Genomic DNA, 27,401 nt, shown 5'->3' on the forward strand with positions numbered 1-27,401 from the left:
GTAAAGCTTTGCTAGGATTTTGCATCCAGAACAGAATAATGCAGGGTTGTAAGAATACTGTCTAGGATAAATGCTTGTACACCATAATGTATTGCATACACCAACAGTAGATCCGTCAAGAATAACAAACAACATTATCCCCAACGAATCCAGTGCTGTTGTTGATAAAATGATTATTGGTAAATGTATCTCTAGAGCACTTTTCTTGAGTAATGAAATGTTACAATCACTTTCTGCTGCTAAGAATTGTACTTATTTCACTTTCTGATTCAATCCTTTTTAGCATGACTTAGCATTCACTTAAAATACTGATTAATAAGTTGCTCACATTCTATGGGGAACTTCACACAGCTTCCTTTTTAAGCCTGATATGTGGTGATGCCATCTCTAATATATTTTTAGTGCCAATACTTGCAGGGTATCCGCACGCCAGAAAAGTCATGAATTTCGGTATTGAACAAAATTTGTCACGATTTTAACTATTTTTTTTTAAAGAAAATAATTGATTTAGATCGCTGTAAAATCTAATTTTTAAAGTGGAATTTAAAAATACCCCCCCCCCCCCATTTCATGGTGTTCGGAATATCTGAATTTGTAATAAAATCCCCACTCACTATTTTATTGAAATATAAAATGTTTTTATCATGTTCTTTAAAAGTTCTGGTGTTCTTTCAAAAAATGAAAGAAAAACCACCATTTCTAGAGTGAATTATCTTTTAAACTTCTGTGATTTCAGAATTTTTGTTATTATTTATTTTATCAATTTAAAATTCTAGCTGAAGCAAGCCGGTCATTGGCGAATTTTTTTTTATTCCGAAATGAGAACAGAAAAATCAGGAGTATTTCTTTCCTTTCTAATGAACAAGAAAAGTATCTTTAGAATATAATTCTGCAGAAAAAATTATTTGCTTTTGTATTTTTTTCAGCTATTTTATTGCCTCAACTCTTTCTTTACTCTGTTTTTTTAAATTTAAAATGTTTAAATATGAAGATGCAGAGTATAACAGTTTCGGTTATACCTATAATTTCATTTTATGTTATTGTAATGCTTTTTTAAATTTCTTGATGTGTTTTTGTCGGAAAAAATAGTAACTTCGTTAAGTCATGAAAAATTCTAGGAATGAGTCATGAAATTGAAAATTTATAATGTAGCAGATACCCTATACTTGTCTATTTTACATTATTAAATCTGATTACTGGACACTATTACAAGACAAAAACAAGTATGTTTCACCTAATCCTTGGTCAAAATTTTTCCATATAATAATTTTATATGTAATGTATGCTTTTTGATTTTTCATTTAATAATTTTATAATTAATCATGTAGTTTACTTAATAAATCACGTAAAAAAATCAGGGTTTTCCAAAGCTCAATCAACAAATAAAAAGGGGGAGGGTTAAACAGCATCGAAAGAACGAAAGATTACCATAAAATTGGATTCACAAATCATGTTGAGTTGCTAATTTTTGTGTATCATTCTCGTTAGAATAAAATAATATATTAAAATCTAATTCTAATGATGTGGTGTATAAAAAAAATTATTCTTTAATTATTCATTACCCATTTTTGAAGTGGTTTCTCCATTATTATTATTGATTTCATTTCTATTATTCCATAATTTATTAATTTTTATGAATATACACATTTATTTACACTGGAATAAATAGTTTTATTAATTTAAAGCCTTATCACCAAACAAATATATCAAAAAGCAAAGTATTTTCTTATTATCCATGTCTTGATTTTGGTGCTGGTACTAAATGGATTCCTAAAATATAGTAAAAATATATATTAACATTGTAAATATTCAAAAATATTTTTTAATTAAAAATAAGTATGTATGTATTATCTGAAATTCGTACTTAAATTTAACTTAGTTAAAATTTTCTTCAGTTAAAAAAAAAGTTTTTTCTCATGAAATCAACACAAAACCTAGTTAACCAAGAGCAATTTAAATGAAATAATTTGCTCACTATTTCTATGATGTTTTTTTAAAACGTCAAATTCTTAAGGACCGTAATGTCCTGTATATAATCCGCGAATTATTTGTTAAGAACATAAGAGCCGTCACTGTAGAGAATTTCCCGCCTAGGATAATCTGCCGAAATTATTTTCTGGTCATCAAGCATCGCGAATTTCACTGGCTGCAGTCAGTTAGCGGATGGATGACCAGTTTGATTAGCCTGTATAGGGATCGAGGTTGCGCGGTATCAGTTCTCATTAAACTGTTCTACAGTAAAGTGCTCGACCTCGTTCGCTGGTCGTCGGGCTGCCAGAGCAGGGTAGCCGCCTCCACTGCAGAGGATCAAAATTACGATGGCATATCTTTGGATTATCCTCGGGGATGTTTTACTGAGCGCAGCCAGTAATGCTTTACTTCGGTGTTCTATTCGATCTTTACAATCAGTCCACTGCGGGACGTATGTCCAGTGAAAGCAGTAAAATGTTCATGCTGAATTTTGAAATTTAGTTACAAAAGGTGGCGCTACTGTACTTTTTACAGAGTTCTTGAAAAGAATACAAATACCGTAGAACCTGTGAGATTTCTGTTCCAGAAACATACGCTATTTGATAGAATACATGGTTTAAACTTAATCTGATACAGCAACCTCTTTAACGATAGAACGGATTCGTTTGAACATCAAAAGCAATGCCATCTGTTGGTAATGTTTGTAATTAAGTTTCGAAATTTCCATATAAAATCTTACATCTCTCACAATATATATACATACTGTTTGTTTTATTCCTCTCCCTTTATTTTCGAGATTTTTAAGTCAGTTAGTTCGTCACTGAACACCCTGTACATGAAATTTTTAGAAAGAAATATTTCGGACTGAAATTCTTGTTCGATTACTAGGTAATTTTTATTTTAAGGGCATTTTTTTCTTTTGATTTTTTCCCATTTTAAGTGCATTTGTATGGATGATTTAATTTAGTTCATCAAAATTTCGAGCTCTCAGCGAGGCTAAACGTCATTGGCATCCCATTATAGAGGGAAAGAAAAGCATTCTACCTGATCCAGCAGCGGCGCAAAAAGGCAAACGTGGTGACCAATGTCCATTGATGTCACATTGATAACTATTTGTTTTCGTCCCTGGTTTATCTTCGAATTTGTGGCATTTCACGCTGCAAACTGGACCACGATCAAGTGTTGCAGTCTTACAGCTTCCCTTTCCACCAGATGTTAGAGAAATTGTGCAATCAACATAAGCTGTAGTGAATTAAATAAATGAATTGTTAGAAGCTGATGTATGAAACTACTCAATAAGTTATTTTCACTAAAAGCTAGACAAATTGTGAAACAGCATTAAATTAATTTATAAAAAAAGCAGCTGATTCAGAACAACAACTTAAAAACACTGATAAAAAAAATTTAAAAATGCAAGGCCAATACACGAAGAAATTTAAATTTCATATACAGTACAGAACCCGTTATCCGGAAATCAGAAAACCAAAAAACCGGAACGAAATTCGATTCATTTTCCCGCCATTTTTTAAACAAAATTTTTTTTTCCTTATAAGATTTTAGGATTTTTCTTTCTTTTTTGAAAGATGTTCACCTTACCATCATTTTGGAAATAATCATTAGTGTATTACTTCATCGTTTTTTCTTCTTTTTAAGATTATTTCCCCCCACAAAAAATTTTTTAGTTGGGTTTAACAATAAAAAAACGGCTTTTTGTAGCGATTCAGAAAACCGGAAAAATCAGTTATCCGGAATAGGGATGGTCCCGATCGTTCCGGATAATCGGTTCCCTACTGTAGTAATAAAAAAAATTTCTTTTTCTATTGCAGAAGAAATAACTAAAATAAAAAAATTTTAATCTAAGTTATTCATGTAAACTAACAGCGGGATAACAGAATGAAGAAAAAAAACGTGAATAAAGCACAGTAATGGGCATACTATAGTTTCAGTTCTCTAAACAAGAAACTTCCTCAGTGTCTAAACACTAAATGATATTGAAAAAGTAAAGAGAACATATTCTTGAAGACTATGATTTTAAGAAAATGGAAGATATGTCAAAAATGAAGATTTTAAACGATTTTCCATCGCCCTACATAGTTCGAATTGCAATAATCGTTTTGTGTTTTCTTTCTCTAAGCATTGCCCTTCATCTACCGAACTTGATTTCTGGGAATCACACCATATTTTGAAAAATTCTGATTATTTAATTTATTTTACAATTTTCTAATGTTTGAAAATATATTTTAATTGAAGCTTTTGCCCCCTTGGGTTCCCGCCCAAACCCCCTCACACCTGTTTCTTATGACTCTTCTATTTATTATCTTGTTCAAACTTGTTCCTCTGTTATAATTGCCCGTATTTATCTTTTTCCAATATCATTTAGTGTTTAGACACCGAGGAAGGTTCTTGTTCAGAGAGCCGAAACTATAGTATGTCCATTTCTGTGCTTTATTCACGTTGTTTTTCATTCTGTAGTCTACAAAGTATGCCTTTTATTTTTGGATAAAAGCAGGATATAATTATACAGGGCTGTAGGGAAGGCAACGACTACGCTTTTTATGAAAAATTTAAAAGATTGGCAGAAAATTAAAAACTAAAGCTTACAGAATTTCGGATGATTTTGCCATCACAAGCCTCGTCGCTAGTGAGCTGGATCGAACTGGCGTTTGATACAAACTTTTAAATCATTTACGTGTAATGGTATGGAAAATAACTTTAAATCGAGTTTACAAAACAAATAATCGTACATTAAAACATAAACTTAGTTACCACTATCAGCGGAAAGATTAACTAGATGTAAATTAAAATATCCGTCGGTGGGATACCTGCAAGTGACGTAGTGTGGGTATCGCGATCCTGATTGGTTGTTGAAACGTGGCATTTGTTTACGTTAGCAACTGTTCTTTCCATTTTATTTCGAATAAGCCAAGCTCGTCAAGTATCAATTCTCTGAAGTCACGCATTCTTTATTCTTTTACGAATATTCTTTCTCAAAGATTTCAATTCTTTCGCTATATATTTACACAGAGACTTAACACAAAGACAGACAGGAAACCATGTGGAACATAAACTAATTATGCATCGAAGTTGCCGGGTGCACAAAAACAAAAATATACCACTGTTACAATAAAATATGTTAACAAATAAAAAATTTAAGTAAAAGAAGTTGACGAGAAAGAATTATATTTCAATAAGCGATACTGCGTTGTATTTAACTAACTTCACATAAATTAACATTATAACTTAAGTGGAAAAATGTAGCTCGATTTTAACACACTATCTTATTTAGAAACGATAAGCTCCGATTGAGGTCTGTCTGAGGTCACGCGTCTGTGTATCTGTGATCGTCTTCTTCTCGAATTGTAAATACACTTAATTGTGAGTAAAATAGCTGTAAAGTTTTCTGTGATCTTGACTCTGCAAAATGTGTTTCAACTGACGAATGTTACGAGATTTCATGCCCTGGGACATTTTCTTATGGCTAGACTTTATAAGAAAAGACACTACTACGGAAGAGAAATCTTTGATGGCAAAGTCTGTCTCCCCTAGCTTGGTAACACAAAGTGTCGAAAAAGTGAATACATGTAAAGTAAACCATGAAATGTCAAACGCTGAAACAATTTTTTCCGAAAAGCAAACAAATTAAATTACTAGTCTCTTTATCTTTTTGAATAAAAGGCATGTGTCCCAAAGAAATAATGGCGGAGAAGTATACTTACGTTGGCATTCTTGGAAATTCTGTGGTCGCCACTTATCTTCGCTCTCCCGGCATTTATATTGCAACTGTTTACCTTCATTCAGCGTATGACCAAAAGCACATTTCTGAATACACGTTCTGCAAAGCATAACAAATATTGCTATTTCAGTCATTTGTAAAAGGAAAATGGTTGCGGAAAATTTGCTATTGATCCTTGCCTGGCCCCAGTATCACACCCACGTACCTAGCCCAGTTTTTCAGGGCTCTATCTTTTAACGGCTATGATAAGAATGCTGCGTAATTAAACCTGGTCAGATGACGTGGACAGCACCTGAGTTTCTCTCTCCAAACATCCACACTAGAACCGTGGTGGTTCAGAGGATAGATAGCCCAACACCCAATGAGGTAGCCTGGTTTCGAATCCCAGCGATGGCTGGTCGATACGAATTCCGCACTCGGCTCGCTTCGACCACAATGCTGAAGAAAAATATCTTTAGTGGTAGACGGATTATGTGTTAGTCCCCTTGCTATCAGGCTGACCGTGGGAGGTTTTCGTGGTTTTTCCTCTCCATGTAACGCAAATGAGGGTTAGTACCATCAAAAAGTCCTCCATGAAGGTTAATGTGGCCCAATACTTGATCCAGAAGTTCCCTTGTATTCTGGATTTGTTCAAAATTACAAGTCTACGGATTTGAACATTGGTGGTCGTAAACTCAAAATTGGAACGGCTGTTCAATAATGGCTCTGAACTTTGAACTTCCACACCACAACCAACGAGAGAACTTTCAGTTTCGACTGATTTAATATGAGGCATATATGGGCCGAACTCTAGACCACCAGCACTGTGAGCGACTACCCGAGTATCATATTTAATACAACAAAAATTTCGAAAAGGACAAAACAAAAAAAAAAACATGGTTGTTTGTTTCCAACCAACTTTTATCATAGTTCAAAACCTGTAATTTGTGGTAGGAGTTGACAATGTTAGTTTTTTTATTTCTTCTCATAATTATTATTATTATTTAATTTTTGTTTATGAATAAGGTTTAAAAACGTCAGGTTACGTAAAAAAAATTCCGCATAAAAAAGAAATCACGTAAAATCTTTTCGAATGTAAAGCAGGCAAGTAAAATTTTTTCACCTGAAAAAGAGTTGATTAAAATTTTTCTGTGGAGAAATGAGATAAAATTTTTCCCTATGTTTGAATTAAAATTGTTTTTTTACATGACAATTGGTCAAGTAAAACTTCTCTATTTGAGAAAAGATCTCGTTAAATTTTTTTCGTGACCATTTTACACAGCCTCTGTCTCCATTTTATTTGTGAAAATGAACTGACTATATATAGATGATTATATGTATGACTATATATATGACTTTTCTATTATAGATGGTTGACTGAATGTAAACAACATTATTATATTAGTCCCTATATCCCTATATTAGTCCCTAGTAAACAATAACAAGCTTCCTAAAACCGAAAGAAATTTCCAAAACTTCCGGTGTATCCCTCCGCTTATGTTATACTTTCGAGGTGATGTGTGAATAGGCTTAATATTCTAGGAAGTTTTATTATAATGATTTTGTTGCAATTTACGCGAAATTTTACCATTCATAAGAGTTTTCTGTAATTTATAAATTCTAACAGGTCATGAGACTGTAAGAATTTTAAGAAAATTAATATCATATTATAAATAAAGTTTAAGGAATGCCATGTTTTGTGTGTTATCCCTTAGTTGGCTATATTTGTGTAAAATATCACCGTTTGTGTTTTTTGAAGTAACATCAAAGCATCATAGCATGCTCGCGGAGCCTTTCGAATTTATTTGTTAATTGATTCGTTGAAAATTAAACTGAAAGAACGTGTTACATGGAAAACATTAAGGCTTAGGAGTAAAAAATCAATCGGAAGTTGTAATCCGGAAGTCGTACGACGACTTTTAACTCCTAGCGCCATCTGTGCTTAGCTGTACACAATAAACCATCCATAAAGGGACTCGGAGTGGGAAAAGATTATAAAGCCTTTCAACGTTTTCCCAAAGAAGTAACTTACACTTTTGAAGGATAATGTGTGCAGGTTAAATCAGATGTCTGCAGGGAAGTAGGATAGTGACACCAATCATTTTCTCTCTTTCTGCGTGTCGTGTTCAAACCTCCTGAAAAAAATTCGAAAATAAGATATTTGACCGAGAACATTCGAATCTTACCTTGGCGCTCACTAAAAGTATTTTAACCAATTAAATGTTACACCTTTCTTTTTTTTTAAAAAAAAATAGTAAAAGTATCCCATCTTCAAAAAATATATATATATATATATATAAAGGCTTTAAGTATTGTCTATTATTCTTTTTAATGTAAACTATGACCATATATAATCTATTTGTAATTCTTATAGTTTACTATACAAGTAGTGAAATCTCCGGTGCTTTTCCACCATTTAATGTACTGGATAAAAAAAAAAAGGAGAAAATAGACAAATTCAAAATATTTATAAGCTATGCAATGATACGAAAACCGATCTTCCACACAAATCGGTGCGGGGAACAATCACGAAATTTTAAATACGAATCCCAATTTTTTTATTGCAGATTTGGATTCTCAAGAAAAAAATAATCCCACTTAAATTGTATGTTCTTAAAAATTGCGTTAAAAAAATGTATACCTTACAATTCAAAATTTTTTTCAACTATTGTTAAATAAAATAATAAATAAGTAGTATTAAAAAATATTTTTTGCATGTATTTTTTATCTTTGGAATTTTATTATTGCTTGCAAAAATTTTCCTTTCACTTAAAAAGTTCTCCAGATATGGCACAATACGCTGAAAGTTAAATTAACATTTAGTGATCGAAACTTTGAACCGCCTTCTCAACCGAATTATTCGGACCATTTATTTTTCAGATAACGCAATCATTTATATTTTGAGGGTCAGAAATCCAAATCCATCGGGAAAAAAAGGGCATGTTTATGCAGAGAAAAAACGTTTTTGTATCAAAATTCGTAACTAAAAACACCCTTCTTCTCCAATTCAATAGCATATTTGAGGTTATCCTCTTAAATCAGTAAGAGTGAGTCCAAGTTTGTGAAAATTCGATCATTCGATCGAAAATTATTCGAAGAAATTAGTCTGTTTTTTTCCCACGCACAGTGCATTTAACACGTTTCGTAACTAGCTTTTCTCTATCGTAATGTATTTTCGGACTAAGATGAAAAAGTTTTAGAAATAACTTCTTTCTTTCCTTTTCGAAATTTACTTTAATTCTGACGGTGAGGTTTTTCGAATAATTCCGACATTATGAAACCTTTTTCTTTTAGCAAAGTTTTTAGTTTCGAAGGTTGAAGTCGTTGACACCGTTGCCAACTTCTACATCTCAATATTAGTCTGTAGGAGAAGTTATTTCACTTTTTCTCAATTCGCGATCGCAACGAACTATAGGGGGCGTTGTTGTGTGAGCCGCTTACCTGCGATTTCTATATGAACCGTCATTCAGTTACTCTGGAGACGTCGTTAACGTAGCGTGTAGCATTGCAACGTTCCTTCTTTATTGTGGCTAATTAAATTTAAAAAAGAAAAATGCTTGATATTCTTTCTTCTGCAAACGAAAACTAAATGGTATCTCTTTTTATTAGAGAAGGAATATCCAAAACGCATCGGAAAAATATTTGTACATTAACAGAAAAAAATATGTATATTTCTTATAAGAGTTAAAACCTAATTTCCCGAGAAATAGTATTACTAAATTTAATGATATAACATGAAAGGCCCATTTAAACTTTACATTCTATAGTTTTAAGAATCATATTACTTCAAAAATTAAAATGAACAAAAAGTATACATAAGCCTCATAATTTTATGAAATTTAATTTTGTAAGCAAAGTTTTTTGACAACAATTTTTATCAAAAAATTTCAAGTTTCAATAAAAATCATTATTTAGAAACTAAGAAACGTAAAATAAAGAATGCTGACGAAACAAAAACAAAAAAAAACAATTCTTTTTTGTCGCCATTTTTAGTGCTACGAAAATTCGTCTTTGGGATTTGCCAAAAACAAAACAAGAAGCAATTTTATTTTTTCAGGAGGGAAATATTTTACCGAAAAAACGAAAATGTACCAATTCCCACAACATAAAACTTTATCTTGGTAAACGTACGTTTTGGAAATGTTATTTCATTTGGAATCTTATTTATCAGAGTTCATATGGCGATATGATTGTTTTGAATCTATGCTAAACTCTATATCGGCTCATTTTCCACCGAAATCCGATTGACTATTTTGATTTTAAATAAAGTGTTTTATTTTATGAATTGTCGCAAAAATTTTAAGTGTAGATTGGCGGCACTTAAAAACCGCCAAATCTGTAGCGGCGGTGGCGTTAATAAGTAAGTACCGAATTTTTATTCCATAGTTTTCGGAATCATATTACTTCAAACATTGGAATATACAAGAAGTATACATAAACACATAATGTTATACCATTTAATTTTTCAGAAAAAGTATTTTGAGAACAATTTTTATCAAAAAATTATAAACTAAAAAACGGAAAATAAAGAATTCTTAGGATAAAAAAACGATTTTAAGAATTCTTTACATTGAAATAAAAACTTTCATATTGTTTCTTTTTTTATTATTCTTATAGTTCTTAATCAGACGTAAAAAACCATTCTGTAGAGAACCAACATCAAATGAAAAAAAAAATATTTACAAGCAAATTTTTTATTGTAAAAATCATTGCACTTACCTGATTTATAATTCCCGGAGAATACCAAAATGATAAGTTCCTTGTTTGAAAACTTTATTCTCAAATAATATATGCATAGTTTATCCCTTCATTACTTTTAGATAACATACTACACAGTAAAATTTTATAATTGATATGAATTTGAATATGTAGCTAAAAACAGAATAGCTGAATTCTAGTTGAAATTATTCCTTCAAAACAAAATAATAATTTCCAAGAAAACGATTCAAATTTATTAATAATCAGCACAAATGAATCTATTTCAAGTAGTTCGGATGATTCTTTATTGTTGTTTTACGAATAATAGATACAGAAATATATACTGTTCTATAAAGAAGAACAATATTCTATAACTACATATTATACAGTTCTGTGCATATTCTGAATTCTTATTTATTCATTGGAATGACGAAAGCAATGCTGATTTCACTTTAATTTGTAATGAATTGAAGACAGAAAAAATTATTTTACCGTAATGCACACAATCTGTAACAGCAAGTTATCATGAAATTGGAAGTTATGTTGTTGGTAATAGAAAGGTAAAAATTATCCAGAAATTGTTCTTCAAATGCTTGGCGTGTTCTGCTTCAATGTTTGGCATGTTCTGATTAGTTTTTTTCAAGAAGTTCTACCTTTTCCTTAGGGAAATTTTGCTTCTTATTTGCTGCTAATGAAATGGCGTCCGTCGTTGCCAATGGTTTTGTGGGAACTAATGTCCGATATTTTCAGTCTCCCGCTAGATGGCGTACTCGAGCGTTGCGATCGCGATATCTCTCTCAAATGCTACAAATTATTTTTAAATGCTATTCATAATTTTTAAAACATCTTTAATAGTGTTTTTAGAACAATTCACGATTTGTTTATAAAGTTATTTTTCAAGTTATGAACAACATTTTACTTTACGTACTTAACAACTACATACTTTATGAACAAAATCTTTTTATTTCTGAAACTTAAAGTAAGAAGGTTTGAAAATGTAAAAAAAAACATTAAGAATATCAGAACATTCCGATCGAAAATAATAAAGCTGTTGCTAAAAACAGACGATTTATTGAAATGTATTGACGGATGTCACTTCGAAGTGGATGTCTGTAATTCAAGCAATGTTTTCAGAAGTCAGCCCTAGAGATTAACACTAGATTGTCCAAGGAAGTCATTTTGACTGCTTTTTAATTTCAATTAGAAAAACAATGAATATAATGACAAAATTTCTCAGAATTTTTTGACTTTTTGTACAACATATAATTTTTTTATTGTTAATATTTACTATAACTGTAAATAACGTAAAAAAATATTAAAATTAATTTTAAACAAATTTCTTACGCATTAGTTATTCTTTCATTATCCAGTCATTTTGAATGCTTTTGGGCAATATTTTAAACTAAGTTTCAGCCTTTTAAGTATTGAAAGCCGTTCCTAGCATTTTACTTTATTATACATGTCTTCAAACTCAATTTAAAGTTTTTAAAAAATGTTTCTTTTTTAGAAATATCTGTTATGTTATCCAAATCACTGACAATGAGCAGCAGCACTCGACTATTTTTAAAGCAAACACAGTGAAACCTCCAGGAAGGATCACCTCTATGTAGCGACCACCTCTATTTAGAAGAGACCATTAAAACCTCTCCCAGCGACCGGTCAAACATTTGCACCAAATGCGGAAAAGGTCAAATGAGGAAACACGAAAAAATATCAAAACAAAAAATGTATGCTATTAAAATGTATTCAAAATATTTCTGTGTGGCTCTTTTTTAGAGAGCTCTTTTTGACGATACAATCTCATGTTGATGCCATATTGCACTAAAGACGGTGCTTGTTATCAATGATTCACTTTTAGAGTTGAAAGTTAAATTAGGAAAAAAAGTTATTTTATGAAGAATAAAGCTTCTCAAACGAATAAATCTGTTCTCATCTTTTAAAGCTAATTAATTTTATATTAATGATATAAAATTAAATGCAAACTTGAACAAAAACCATAATTGTTTATTTATTTAAAATATCTGAATCATTTATAATTGGTAAATTTGTTTTTACACATAATTATATCAATTGAGATAATTTTTATAGACGCTAAATTTTTTTCATTGATCCGTCTTTTCATGACGCCATTTCTGCCCCTAGAATATGACACTGACTAAAATTAAAATCGTTGATAACAATTTTGCAGTCAATGGAGGTAATCTCTAAGAACGATCAAGCTCCATCAACTGCCATTTTACTGTAGGACGGAGAGAGGTTGCTCAACACCTCCTAGAAAAGAGTAGGCCTCAGCACGGGTTACCATAAATATCCTTTAGTAGTCCAAACGTAATGACATATGTCGTATTTTCAACCACTGCGCAGCTTAGTACCCCGAATGTAATGACATCTTTCTTATTTTTCATCAACTGCGCAGTTAACTTCGTCACATCGGACAACTAAATTGATCCGTGCTGAGGCCTTCATACTTCTAGGAGGTGTTGGGTTGCTGCCGAGAGGTTTCACTGTACTTTCATGTAATGAAATTCACATTAAAAACAAGGACAATATTCTTCTTACCAATTGGTATATGGACAGTTAAAGGATACACCACTATATCTCTTTTCTGGATACGAATGGAAGGCGAACCTGGAAAAGAACACACAATTAGTAGAAAAGTATTTAAAGACTTACAAACAGAACAAAATATTACTATTCATTATTACTCCGCTCGCCAACCTTCAGAACTACTTTCGCAGCTTCTTTGATTTTCCTTCTTCGCTCATAGGATTATGAAGTTTTAAATGAATGGTATTGGGCAATCGGAATAGTATTGGGAATTTTACTTCAGGCTTGTAGCCACTTTTTCAAAAATTGATAGTTTTAATCAATTAAAAAGCTATTGATGAATTGTTTAAGATATTTCTTCTAAAGTATTTCACGAAATATGATATACATTACAAGATTCATCTATAAAATGAAGAAAAAATTTTAAAAACAAGTGCAAAATAATAAGTAATTATTCCCCATTTATTAAAAAAAGGGTAATAATAAGATACACTAGGGGTGTGGCTTCGTCGAAAAAAGTGACGCTTGGCAAATAATTTTTTAATCGCTATTTGTTAAATCTAGTTGCCCTCAGACCAGTGGCGATTGATAATTAAGCTCAAATCGTGGCTAAACAAACTACGAACTCTGGAACATTTTGCGTCTCGAAACAAAAATCGTAGCTAAACAGAGACGTGAGTTAGTGAGAGCAGCGAGCACTATGTGAAGCCTTAAATATTATGACAAGCCCTAACAGCACACAAGGCTAGCTAAAATAATATCCACTTGCTAATTGGAATCTGGATAAAAGATTAGAATCTCGTTGCCGTTGGACAAACTTGAGACGTCTTCGTGGTATTCTCCCATATGTAATGATTTATATTTTGTTTCACTCATTAATAACCCTCGAAGACAATTTGTTTCTTTGCCATCAGTTATCTTCTGTACTGTGGTGGTTCAAGGGATAGAACACTCGCCACTCAATGAAGTGACCGGAGTTCGAATACTAGCGATGGCTAGTCGATACGAATTCCACACCCGGCTCATATCGACCATAGTGTTGACATAAAATGTCCTTAGTAGTATGACGGATCATGGGTTAGAGTCCTCTTGCCGTGAGAAAATTTCGTGTCGTTTTTTTTTTTTTTTTTTTTTTTCATGTAACGCAAATGCGGATTAGTTCCATCAAAAAGTTCATAAATTTCCCGACCCTTGTCTTCAAGATAGGGTTCAAACTAACAAAACCTCAGAGTTGAAAATTGGTAGGCTTAAGCTCAAAATTGAGTCGGCTGTTCAACGAAGGTTATAAAATGAAAAATAAAATTTTTTTTTCTTAGTTGAATTCAAAATATCAACAATAAGTAAGGATATAAGTATACTTTAATGTTTCAGATAGGTTAAAATTGGGGCATTTTGTTCCGGTCCAGTAGTGGCATTTTCACTCGTGGTCACTTTTTCAACAATTCGAAATTCTAAACCATTGATAATATAAAAGTAAAGCATTTTTTAAAGCATATCTCAAAAGATAGTGTTTTTTTTTTTTTTTTTTTTTTCTAAAATTAAGAAAACTTTTCCTGACATCTCCTACTAGATACATGCAAAATTTCAGATCGTATAAATCGTTTTTATCTATAAAACGTAGAACTACATAATGTTTCTGCAAAAAATGTGACATAAAATCTATGTTTATATACAAACATTACAAATTACCATTACAAAATTACATTTATATGCATTACAAAATAAATCTGAAATAATGGTGCTAATAACGATAAAATTATATTAATTAGATTATTTTTCAATTCTATCCATCTTAAGTTTTAAAAAAAGTAATATAAAATTAACTTAATCTAAAAGGAAACTAAAATTTCGCAGTCCCCTTAAAATTTTCCTATCTTCCCCAGGGCCCGACTTATCTTAATTGGGACCCGGGGCAAAAACTTCTTTGGGGGTCCCCTCTGCTTCAGTAATGAAGAACCGAACTTTATGGAGGTATTTAAATTTTTCACCTCATGATATATATAAGTATATATATAATAAGAAAATTGACTAGAACTTACAATAGCTATTAAGTCCCCCCCCCCCTCTCCAATGGTCAAACGAAATATCGTTCTGTCCATTTCTTTGATTTTCTGACAATTCTATGTAAATCATACCGAATACAGTTTTCTGATTGTTTACTTTGTCATCTAGTTGCGAAAAATTCATATCCTTGCTGACATTAGGGCGGTCAGCTAAATTTTCGCAATTATGATGGCTCAATTGAGCCAATCAGAAGCCTGTATTTTTGTAAGCATATTGTACTTTGCGATATGTAAAAATACAAACTTTTAATTGACCCAATTTGTCCATCGTAATTGTGAAAACATAGCCGTATTCCGCACTAGAAAGCCATGGATTTATGAAATTTAGATTTTTTTTTGTGTTCATATGATATTACCGGCTTTACGGACCATACATCAGCTGTACCATTCACTATTTTATGTGTAAAAAATGGAATCTTGTTGCAAACTTATTTCATAAAAACGCTAAAAAATACTTTAAAACATTTGAAAAATAATTTCAACGGTATATAAGTAAGTTTATTTAAATCGTTACATTTGGACATACATCAAAAAACTAAATTACTTTTTGGACACCTTTAAATATTACTTATTTACTGCTTTTGAAGGTTCAAAATATTGTAAAGGGATAATTCATGATTAAAAAAATTTTTCTATAGTGTTATAGCAACGTAAGTGTCCAAAATATGCCTTTTTGCCCTGAAACATTTGCAACAACAGTGTTTCTCGAAAACATTTGTTATCCTTTATTTAAATTTCTGTTATTAAACAGAATTATAAACTTACTCCAAAAATTTTTACAGTTAGTTAAATGTAAAGTTAATTGCTGCCAGAACTAAAAGTTTAGATCTGTCTTATGCTTCCCTTTTTAAGAAATGCCCAATATAACTATTTTCTTTTCTAAAATGAGCGATACAAGAAAGTGGTGAAATTAGGACTTAAATCAAATCAGATGATTTCTTACCATCATATTCTGCAAGATGAGATGTAATATTCTTCATAGCATATTTCAGCATGTCTATAAATAAAACATAGACTAATAATAAAACTTAAATTTTGACCCTATATCTACAAGTTAAATCTAAGCAGTTCATGACCAAAAGTAAACTACACTTTTCAGAAATGCAACTCCGATTTGTTTTGTGCTTCACTTAAAAGTGTCGAAATACGTCTAACTACTGTTGCAAACACCTTGTAGTCCACCTGGTTTTGTATATATTTGTATTATTTGTATATATTTGTACCGAGATTTGTATATATTGTTGCGTTTAATGCGCAATACCCATTTAAAGGACATTGGCTTTTTATCGTTAGACAATGCAACTAGCTTCCACAGTTAATTTTTATTAAGAACTTATTACCATTTCTTCTTTTGGCAACGTTTCTACATCCTCAAATGACATAGAGTCGAGAGTTGTCATATTAGCTTCATTCACAAAATAATCGTCTCATTTGGTTGGTAATTTAACATCTTCGATGAGATGCAAAGACATCTTCGATGAGAATATACACTTGAACTGAGATACACTTCTTCTTCTCTTCATCATTACATACCCACATTTGTCCCGCAGTGGACTGATCGTTAAGACACGGTTCCCAGAAGATCACCGAAGTCAAGAATCACTGGCTGCGGTCAGTGTGCGGGTGGGAGACCACTTGGATCAGTCTGCGTAGGGACCGAGGGTGTGCGGTACGGGTCCTCGTTAAACTGTTTTACCGTAAAGTACTCGACTCCGCCTGCAGGTCGTTGGGCTACCGAAGCGGGGGTGCTATCCCTTCTGCAGAGGATCAAAATTGTGATGGCTTGTCTTCGGATCATCCTCAGGGATGTTTCCCAGACCGTCGCCAATAGCCCATTGTGCAGCTCTAGTGCGACGCAAATTAATTACAACAACAACATCCCGCATTTCGAGTTACACGATTTGTGAATGGTACTAATAAACAATAATTCCACAGGTGGAATATCCTACAAAGATCATCTATTGGATTTTGGATCTACAGTCCCTGGCCAAAGTATCAGACGCACGCACTATAAGATTCTAAGTAAAATCTTAATTATCAGGTGATAATATACAGCTTTATTGTTTTTATGTGACTGAAGCTAGTTTGCACTTGCTTACGTTCGTGTATCAATTGGTTAACATTGTAATGCAATACGTTAAAAATAAATATAAATAAGAAGTATGTAAAAAAATCTCCTACATAGAATACACGTATATCTAAATTTAAAAGTATTGCATATAAACTCGTGCAAAACATGTAATCATTAAAAAACTACAGTGCGTCTAATAATTTGATCTAATTATAATAATATAATACCTGATATAATAAAGATTCTATATTTATATATAATATATCTTCGAATTTTTCCAATCGTTGAATTTATATTATACATTGCCTAATTTAATCAATTGATACACTAACGTAAACAATTGAAAACCGCGTAAAAACAATAAAGCTGCAGAGTATCGCCTAAGAATTAAGACTTTACATAGAATCTTATAGTGCGTCTAATAATTTGGCCAGGGACTGTAGCTTCTTTCGTAAATTGTCAGGAGCTTTCGTATACGCATCACAACTGAAAATTTCAATCACATTAGAAAGCTTTTCGCTCTATATTTTAGAGCTTAAGCTGAAAGTTTTGACTCCATATGAGCAATTCGTTCTAGACGTCCAGTTGAGTTTCATGAAAAGCGATTAAACCAACTTTTGCAGGAAAAATCGCATGCATCGCGTAGGCCAGCTTTTTCAGAAAATGGAATGAGTCTACACTTTGACTTTTAAGAAAAAGAAATAAAATAAACCCTGGGAACTCAGTTGTCAACCCAGTAATACAATTTTGTGGAAACTAATGTTGCATTTATTATACGTACCTCTGTATTCTGGAATAACTGTTTCGTTCTTGTAGATTACAAACTCTGCTAACCCTAGAAATAAAAATACATCAAAATGAAAACAACTTTAATAATTAATTACACTCATGTCCAAAAGTTTAAAAAAAAAGCGCATTTTTGTGGATAATTCAAGAATGAGTGACCCAAAGAAAAGGAAATATTTAAGAAAAAAAAGTAATGGCATGAACTCAAAATCACGATTATGTGAACATTACAGCAAGATAGTTCGAAAATTATACAAATTTGAACTTGTAAAGGATTTAATAGGGGACATGAACCCTCCTGTCGACCTCACAATGAGCTCTCGGGTAGTTTACTTGGTTGACAATGTTTTGTGACTTTCAGTCTTGGAGCAATAAATATAACCTCTCCATTCTGAAGCATTTCTTAACCTCAGGAGGTTTCTGGTAGGTGCCAAGCTATTATTTCTCTGCCAATAGCATCTCAGACATGTTTGGTAGTATTCAAGTCTGGTGATGTCGCTGATTATAGTCGGCTTTATGGCATTTTTTTCAACTAGCTCAACTCACTGTAGATGCGTGTTATAAAGAATGAATTAGGCCATAAGAATAAGCACTAAAAGCGTCTCTGAGCAAGCTAAATTTGAGTCTAAGATCTCAGCTTTAGAATGGAGTGGCCAATCAGGTGTACAGATCTGAATCCAATCGAGAATATCTATTATATGTTAGGATTTAGGTCTATTATATATTTTATTAAGATCACCTATATTAGGATTTAGTTCTAGAGAACGTTTGCAAAATTTGCTATTTTAGACGCATATCCTTTAATCTCAAACGATATTTTGATTTTATAATATAATAGAAAACATAGTTTAGAATAGAAAACATCGGTTCATAAACATGTGTTTATTTAAATCTCTAAAACCTGTCAGCCAAAAGCTCAGTTGTTTAAACTTTAAAATTAATTATTGGTACAAATTACCAAACCTCAATACAATTTAAATCACGTATGAATAGGTTCTTTGCAGTTTTTGACAAGTTCCTTAAGTCGATGTTATGTTTTCAATATTTTGTTTCTGTATTTTTAAATAAATATTCGCGTGTCACGGTAAAACTACCATAGAATCAAATTGTAGTAAGCGAGATGCGAAATGGACACCCGTTTGTTAAAATATGCGCATAGAAAAATTGGATTTTTTTTTCGGGGGGGGGGGAGGATTTTAGTTTCAGTGATACTTAAACAAAAAAAAACTTAATTCTAGCAGTGCACGGGGATCGAACCCTAGTCCATTACACTGATAGTGTCTTAATCACTGAACCATAGCGACTGTGTGATAATTAAATAGTAAAGATAATATTAAATGGTTAAAATATTTATTTGTACTCACTTTCCTTGCAAGAGTATTTTTTACTGCTAGATCTGCCCCAACACTTCGAGACGCTTATTTTACACATGGAGCATTTTAAGAAATGATTCCTAATTACATCAGGATAATACAGAATGCTTGTTGAACTCAATTTCGATTTGATGATGTTTTCGAGGATTTCCTCCACTGCTACACTGGAAAAAAAATTCAAGCAAAAAAAGATTACTTTTACTGCTGAAATAATGGAATAGTAGCTGTTTATTCTTGTAGCACTAGAGGCTGTTGGCGATGATCTGACAATTTTGATCCTCTGCGGAGGGGATGGCTCCCCGCTTTTGTAGGCCAATGGCCTGAGCGCGAAATCCAGCACTTTACTGTTGAACAGTTTAAACAGGACCGATGGATGATTGACTGAATTAAACAGTAACAAGCTTCCTAAAACCGGAAGAAATTTAGAAAACTTCCGGTGTATCCCTCCGCTCAAGTTATGCTTACGAGTCGATGTGTGAACAGGCTTAATATTCTAGGAAGTTTTATCAGAGTGATGTGTGTTTAAATTTACGCCTCATTTTATCATTCATAAGAGTTTTCTGTAATTTATAAATTCTAACGGGTCGTGGGCCTAAAACAAATTTAACAAAATTAATATCACAGAATATCAAGTGCAAAGTTAGCCATGTTTTGAATGTTATCCCTTATTTGGCTATATTTGTGTAAAATAGCACCGTTTGTTATTTTTTGGATAGCGCCATAGCAATCTTGCGGAGTCTCTCGAATTCATTTATTGTTTGTTTCGTTGAAAGTTAAACTGCTGTTTGTAGAAAATGCAACACCATGAAGGAATCATCAGAATCAAATGAAATTCGCAGCAAATGTCAATTATAGGATATTATGCAAATTAATAAAGTTTCAGAGCCATCGCGCGTGCGTGGCGCGCGCAGCGCCCTCTGAATTGATGCTGAAAGCGTATAAATAAAGTGCTGTAGCGGGACGTTGAAAATAGTCTATGATTATTTGTTAGTGGCAAACGTTTAGTGAGACCTGAGTATGCCTCCACGACGGAAGAATAAGAAATTCAAGCAACTTACGGAGTTTGAACGAGGGAGGATAATCGGCCTTCGAGAAGGAGGATTTTCCTATCGCGCAATAGCAGCTCGTATGCAGCGGAACAGTTCCACAGTGATGCGAGTTTGGAAGCAGTGGACCGACGAGCACCGAACAACTCGAAAAACAGGCACTGGACGACAGAAGGTGACGTCAGAGCGCGATGATCGACACCTGCTCCGCATGACGGTGAATGATCGCACAGCTTCCTCCAGGCAGCTGGCAGCACATTGGTCTACTGCTACAGGTGTACAATTGTCGGCTTCGTCAATTCGTCGTCGTCTGCTGCGCCGTGGATTGCGTGCAAGGGTGCCATTATACAGGATTCCCCTCACGGCGGATCATCGACGGCTGCGTCGGCAGTGGGCTCTTGAGCACAGAGACTGGCGAGCTGATTGGCACCAAGTTGTCTTTTCAGATGAATCACGCTTCAATTTGTGGACCCATGATGGCCGTGTTCGTGTTAGACGTTATGCCGGTCAACGCTGCCTTCCTGTGTGTATTATTGAACGACATAGTGGTCGAACACCCGGAGTTATGATCTGGGGTGCGATTTCGTATCATGGACGATCCAATTTGATACGAATTGAGGGTAATCTCAATAGCAACAGATACGTCCGTGAAGTGCTACAGCCCGAAGTCGTTCCTTTCCTTCAAGGCATCCCTGGAGCTATCTTTCAGCAGGATAATGCACGCCCACATGTTGCGCGGACTGTTAGAGACTTCTGTTCAGCACAACGCATGCAACTTCTTCCTTGGCCTGCTTATTCGCCGGATATGTCGCCTATTGAGCACGTGTGGGATATGGTTGGTCGGCGTCTCACTCGTGATCCGCGTCCTGCAGTTTCCAAAGACGAACTTTGGTTGCGCATACAAGCGATATGGAATTCTCTTCCTCAAGCAGATATTCAACATCTGTTTGACTCCATGCCACGTCGTATAGCAGCACTTATTGCAGCGCGTGGTGGCTGCACCAAATACTGATTTCGGACGCTTAATTTGTTTCTTTTGTTTTGAAAATTTCATCATTTATTTGTATCAGTACAAGTCGCTTCTGCATTAAATTTCATTTGATTCTGATGATTCTTTCATGGTGTTGCATTTTCTACAAACAGCAGTTTATATTGAAAGAACGCGTCGTATTGAAAACACTACAAGTATTAATAATATTGGATGGTGCGTTTTTTCAAGCTTAAGCGTAAAAATCAGATGGAAGTAGTAAGCGGGAAGTCTTACTACGAATTTTAACCACTACTGAGAGAAATAAATGAATTTCTTTACAGTAATGAAAAAAAGGGAGCTATAAGTTTCTTTTTAATTTAAGAATTACTAGTACACTTATAAATGTTCCAAGATTTTGTATCTTTTATTTTATTTTAAAAGGAGGGATTCAGTACTTCGGTCAAAAACATGGAGAGAATGATCATCATAATCATCACATCATAAGCTTTGGGAATTACATAGTGACCCATAACTGGAAAAGTTATCGTATTTTACTAGGAAACTGACCTTTATGGCATTTCTACCTGGACTTTTAACTGATTAACCATCATTTCAAGTTAATTTCACTTTTTAGTTCATTTAAAAATTTGCATTAAGTTAATTTAACTTGCTGTACTCGCCATATTGGTAGCAAAATTGTTAAATTATAATAAAATAGCTATTTCAGGCCCGATTTGAATGATGTAATTTTTGAGTCTAATTGCTGGCGAATGTAATATATATAATATATATATATATATATATATATATATATATATATATATATATATATATATATATATATATATTATATATATATATATTTTGTGTGTTTCGGCTTCTTACGCAAATATATATATATATATATATATATATATATATATATATATATATATATATATATATATATATATATATATATATTTGCGTAAGAAGCCGAAACACACAAAATCGAAGTATTTCACTATAAATGTTAGGAACTTGCAAAATTTTCCCGATGATCACATGCAAGTAGGGAATTACTATTTATTTTAACTTGTGCAAAAAATAGGACGAGGGATTTACCCGGTTCTCACGCTTGGTTAAGGGGAAAATTTGAAACGTTGATTTTAAAATTCTTTAATCTAAATTTAAAACTAAAATGCCGGATGTGTAAAATAAATATTGCAACACATTTCGTGTTGAATAATAAATTGAGAAAGAAAAAGGAAAATTGAGATAAATATGTAACATAAATGTTATATACCACTTATTATTACACTTTTAAATAAAATAAAAAAGGAACATACATTTTTCGAAAATACATGCATTTTTTGAACTTTTTAACAAAAATAGATTCAAATACTTTGCAATTTTTCTGATATTCAGTTTCTCGTTTTGCTCTTACTTATTGATGCGCTTCTTCAAAATATCTTTTCCGCAAGTGCAAGATATCGTTGCTCCTTCATTAGTCAAATGATTGTCATCAAAGGTAGAAACATAATTGAATGAATTGAAGTAAACAAAGATGCAAACTGAAATTATAAAAAATTATTGGAAACAAAACGTTGAGAGTACAGTAATTTGAGCTATTTTTAAGATTTCCAGGTTTATTCATGCACACAGGGTGTTCCGGAAAGGCCATCCTTAAAGGACATTTTCCCTGCGGGCTGTTCACGCTTACCCAATCACCGTCAAAGGAGATTAAGAAACTGATTGGTTAAATACATTCTCACGCAAAAAACTAGCCAATTAGGTTCGCTTTCCAAACGTATCTAGTGTGAGCGAAGCTTTTAATATATTTCAAATTTTTATTAATTATGAAAAGTAATAATTTTCATTGTAAAACAGTAAATAATAGCTTTCATTATTTGCTGTTTTTAAAAAAATTATGTTTGAATGTCTTAGTGTTGCAATGACGTCCTTTTTTTTCTCATTGTATACACCAATGTATCTGGATATTTCATAGTGTGTGTTTTGGCTTTAAAATATAATAGAAACAAGTACGCACTTAGGGATTCGCAAATTACTATTTAATTAAGAGTAAAACAAAAACGCTATCGAAATCTGTCAAATCACAGTGTAGGAATGCGTATGTAACAAGCAACAAACAGAGAGAAGTAGAAAGACTATTATTAGAAAGACCTTTATGTTTCAACCTCTTATATTAAACCTCTAATAACGTTTCTTACAAGCGCATTTCACTACTGTAACTCGTCAGATTTCCATAGCCAGGGGCCCCCATCAGGGGGGAAGGTGGGCGCCCGATGCGCCCACTTAAAGCTTGAGGGGGGGGGAATTTTTACACTAAATAAAACGAATAGTTTGGGGGGGATTTAGACGAGAGAAAATTTTTTTTTTAAGTACATAAATAAAAGATGCATCGTCATATTATGAGCAAGCAAAGTAGCGCTATTTCGAACAAGCTAACATGGAAGGGAGAAGTTAGCAATTTTTTTTTGGGGGGGATGAATGCGCCCTAGAGCTTGGGGGGATGGGGGCCACTGTCCATAGCCTTTCTTTAACCTTCAGATAAATAATTATATGTGTTTCCCAATGCTCGTTCTTTCTCTTCATATTAAAAATGGTCTTTACGTTAACAATTTGTAATGGTTTTAGAAACCTTTAAAAAAATAATAATAATAATAATAATAAGATACACACATTTTCAAATACTGTTCAAAATACTTATTCCGTGATGTCATATCCGTACGTCACAAAATCCGTTTCATTCTATATGTGCTAATCTGACATTAGAAACCAGATTAGTTATAAAAACGTGCCTTTAACATCCAATTCGAATTCCTTTTTATTTGAATAGGAATTCGAAAGTATCAAAAGTAACATGTGTTATCTTCTTTTTTTTAATAATTTGTTTTAAAAAAATTGTTTCCAACTTGAATTAGAACAATGTGTAAAGTTAATCTTCCTTTTGTAGCTCACAAATTCGAGATTAGGACTCTTTATGCACCGACTGGATAAAAGATTTAGATCCGGTGAAGAGGGGGCAATTCTTCTGGCCAATTAATTTTCGAAAAATTGATATGGAGCCAAGCCTGCTTTGTTTTGGCTCGGTTTTAAGGCACAGAATATTGCTGAAATATCCAATCGATTTTGAGATACAATCTGTCATCATGTGGCAATAAAAGTGTAGCCAATTATTCGTTTTGTAATATTCAACATTGATTTTTACCCCTTTATTGATAAATTTCAGAGGAAATTTTCCATTAATTGACATTGAAGCCCAAACCTTTATAGAATTCTTGTTCTTGAAGCGTTACACAGTTGGTACACTTTCAGGTATATCATCAAAGTTTGCTGCATATACAACATTATTTTTAGCATTCTAACTTAAGCTCTGTGCAAAATATTTTTTCATCAGAAAAGATTATTCTGTCAACACTTTTGTTACCTTGTCGGTTTAGCAATCTCTTACATTTTTGTAACCTTTTTAATTTTTGTGCAGTTGTCAAACCTTGAACTTCTCTTTTGCGATAAGGGCAAAAACCCAGGTCTTCATTTAATGTAACTTTCACAGTTCTCAGACTCACATTCTCTTCAGCAGCCTTTTTATTAAAAGAGTGTTGTAGAATACTTCGAATCTTTTCCCAAATTCTTTTAATACAATTTTTTTTAAACGAACTGACCGTGGATCTGGGTCAATCTTTACAGCTATTAGAATCCAAAAATCGATTTATAGTTCTACATATAAATGTTATATTAAACCCAAGTGATTTTAATTGCTTAAAGATTTTACCTACTGTAAATAGGTGATAGAAAAGCTGTTTAACCATCAAACTTTCCGATTCCATCTTCAAATTTATTCTAAATGTTTTGCTTTAAGCAAAAATTGTCTGCACTCACAGAAAGTGCCAAACACAGGAATAGTGAGAGATAAATTATTTTACTAAATGATTAAAATTAATTTTTATTTTGTTTAGCGTCACAGTATTTAGTAGCTAGCCACCCTGTAATGGTAAAGCAAAATATTCGATGTTTAACTTTAATGAAAACTTTATAAAGTCTTGGGATTTTAAAGTGCCGACAAGTTTTATAATTCATGCCATCAATATTTTACAAATTGTATAAAAAATAGTGTTGACTTATTTTCTGTGGTTTTGGTATGTTTATTAAAATATTTCGGCATGATTTCTTACTGTACATAGTTATAGTAGTATTTTTTTAAGTACGCTTAATGTTTTATTTAATTATTTATTTTCACAGATATGTATAGAAGAAGATGAAGCTTGACAGTTGAACTTAACAGTTGAAGAAATTAAAATTGTGTTGATAGAAATTTCATGCATCAGATCATGACACATCTGAATACGAAATAAACAATTGCGAGCACAAAAATATTGCAGTGCAAATAATAATCAAAAATTTTATTTAATTTCTTTATAAATGTCGTTTACATTTTACTATTTCTAATAATTGATATTTAGAAATAAAAAAAATGTGTGCACAAATATTTTATTACTCTTTATTTTATAATTTCTACTCTCAAAGCATCACCAATCTTTTGTCGGGATTTTAAAGTCCCAAATTAAAACAATTATGAAGAAAAAAATGGCTGCAAACAATTTAACATAAAAAGGAATATAAAAAAAGTACACTGCCGTGCAATAGAAAAATCAACGTTAGCGACAAAAAAAATTCGAAATTGAGATTTTTATGCATTTGACATTTATGTACGATAATTTACAGATTACAAAAAAATGTTTTTCAAATTAAAATTTTGTTCTATAAGTTTTCTGAAATTCTGTTTTAGTTTTCACAGCATTAGCAATAGAAAGAAAATAGTAGCCTAGTTTCTCGAAATATATCGTGAAGCACTTTCCAGTGTTTTTTCATTTGCACGGCATTACAGCCTATAAAATATTAATTATACATTATTTGCAGCCTAATAATTTAGAAACGGTATTACAGTATGTTTATCTTTAAATGTTGCGTAATAAAGTATAGAGTCAAAGGATTAATTTGAATTATAAGGGAAATTACTTTTAAGTTTTAATAAGATCGATATATTTTATGACGATTTTTTCTTTTCATTTTAATAAAAATATCACAATAGTTAAAATGACATTAAAGCGTTAATTATGCATGGTATAATAATTAAAAATAGTTGAAGCCATGAGTACGTTTACCAAATGTTTTTTTAAATACCTCTGTTCGAAATAGAAGAGAATGAGTATACCGTTCAATAAGAAATATATAATTTATAGGTAAATACCATTATAACTTTAGTTAATTGTATTCATAAACATATCTACACATATCACAAGCCTCTTGTTTTATTTTACACAAAATGAAAAAAAAAAACGTTCGCTCGTTACAAAACGAACTTCAGATATATAAGTATGATTTTTTTTTTTAAAAGGATGAGCTGTTATTTATTTAAAAAAAATGATCAGTTTACTTACCCAATAAAAAGGATAGACGAATCATCGTAGATTTGTTTTTTTTTACTATTCAAAAATCACGAATTATAATGATTTATAAAGAATCGCTATCCAGATACTAACAGGTGTATCACGTGATTGGGTAACGTTTCATCGAATTTAAAAAATTTCACTTAAATAGTGGCAGCATCAAAATGTTGTTTTTAACACTGTTCATAAACTATAAATAATGTTGTTTTATTTTATTTTTAAGTATAATTAGAAACAAAAACAATCTGCAAGGTGAAAAATATTTATGAATACGTGACCAGATGGTTAAGATTTGAAATGAGAATTTGTTTTCATTACTTGAAAAATCATTTTGCAATCAAGAGAATTTGTTCTAAATAAATAAAATCCTGAAATCAACGTGAATTTAAAACCTCGTTTATTGTGTTTTTGAATTATGTAGTACATTTTGCATTTATTATTCTACTTTAGAAATTTTTAATCTTTATTATTTTTCCTCACTATTATTTTGTCACTTCATCTATTTGGTAAATTGGACTTTTAGTATTGGAACTTGCCGACCATTGTATGAGTGCTTTTGGCACGACGATAATATTGTAAGAAAGAACTTTTGAACATTTAAAACTTATAGATAATTACTGATTCTCATTAATTATCACTTTAAAATAAATAATGAATAAATTAAAGTTACTGCTGCACCGGTGCGGAGCTAAAGTAAAACATTTTAGCCAAGCG

The 27,401-nt window shown here is 32.1% G+C and overlaps 1 protein-coding gene across 2 annotated transcripts; it reads right to left on the minus strand.

Annotated features, from left to right (window-relative positions):
• Positions 1-1,609: 1,609 nt before the first annotated feature.
• Positions 1,610-26,874, minus strand: LOC107451485 (uncharacterized). 2 transcript variants are annotated; one of them, XM_043049591.3, is made up of 10 exons: positions 26,679-26,874; positions 22,664-22,790; positions 19,213-19,385; positions 17,844-17,897; positions 15,935-15,988; positions 12,941-13,009; positions 7,716-7,818; positions 5,688-5,803; positions 3,016-3,213; positions 1,610-1,770 (listed from the first exon to the last, which is right to left on the minus strand). In XM_043049591.3, the coding sequence occupies exons 1-10, from the start codon at positions 26,701-26,703 to the stop codon at positions 1,730-1,732; spliced, it is 960 nt and encodes a 319-aa protein (XP_042905525.2). In that variant the 5' UTR covers positions 26,704-26,874; the 3' UTR covers positions 1,610-1,729. The 2 variants fall into 2 exon arrangements, with proteins under 2 accessions (XP_042905525.2, XP_087021564.1); XM_087165438.1 differs by lacking the exon at positions 15,935-15,988 and having other exon boundaries at positions 1,628-1,770; positions 26,679-26,842.
• Positions 26,875-27,401: the final 527 nt, after the last annotated feature.

This window comes from Parasteatoda tepidariorum, chromosome 6, assembly GCF_982258835.1.
Source record: "Parasteatoda tepidariorum strain Cologne lab strain chromosome 6, Ptep-v5.0, whole genome shotgun sequence".
NCBI lineage: Eukaryota > Metazoa > Arthropoda > Arachnida > Araneae > Theridiidae > Parasteatoda > Parasteatoda tepidariorum.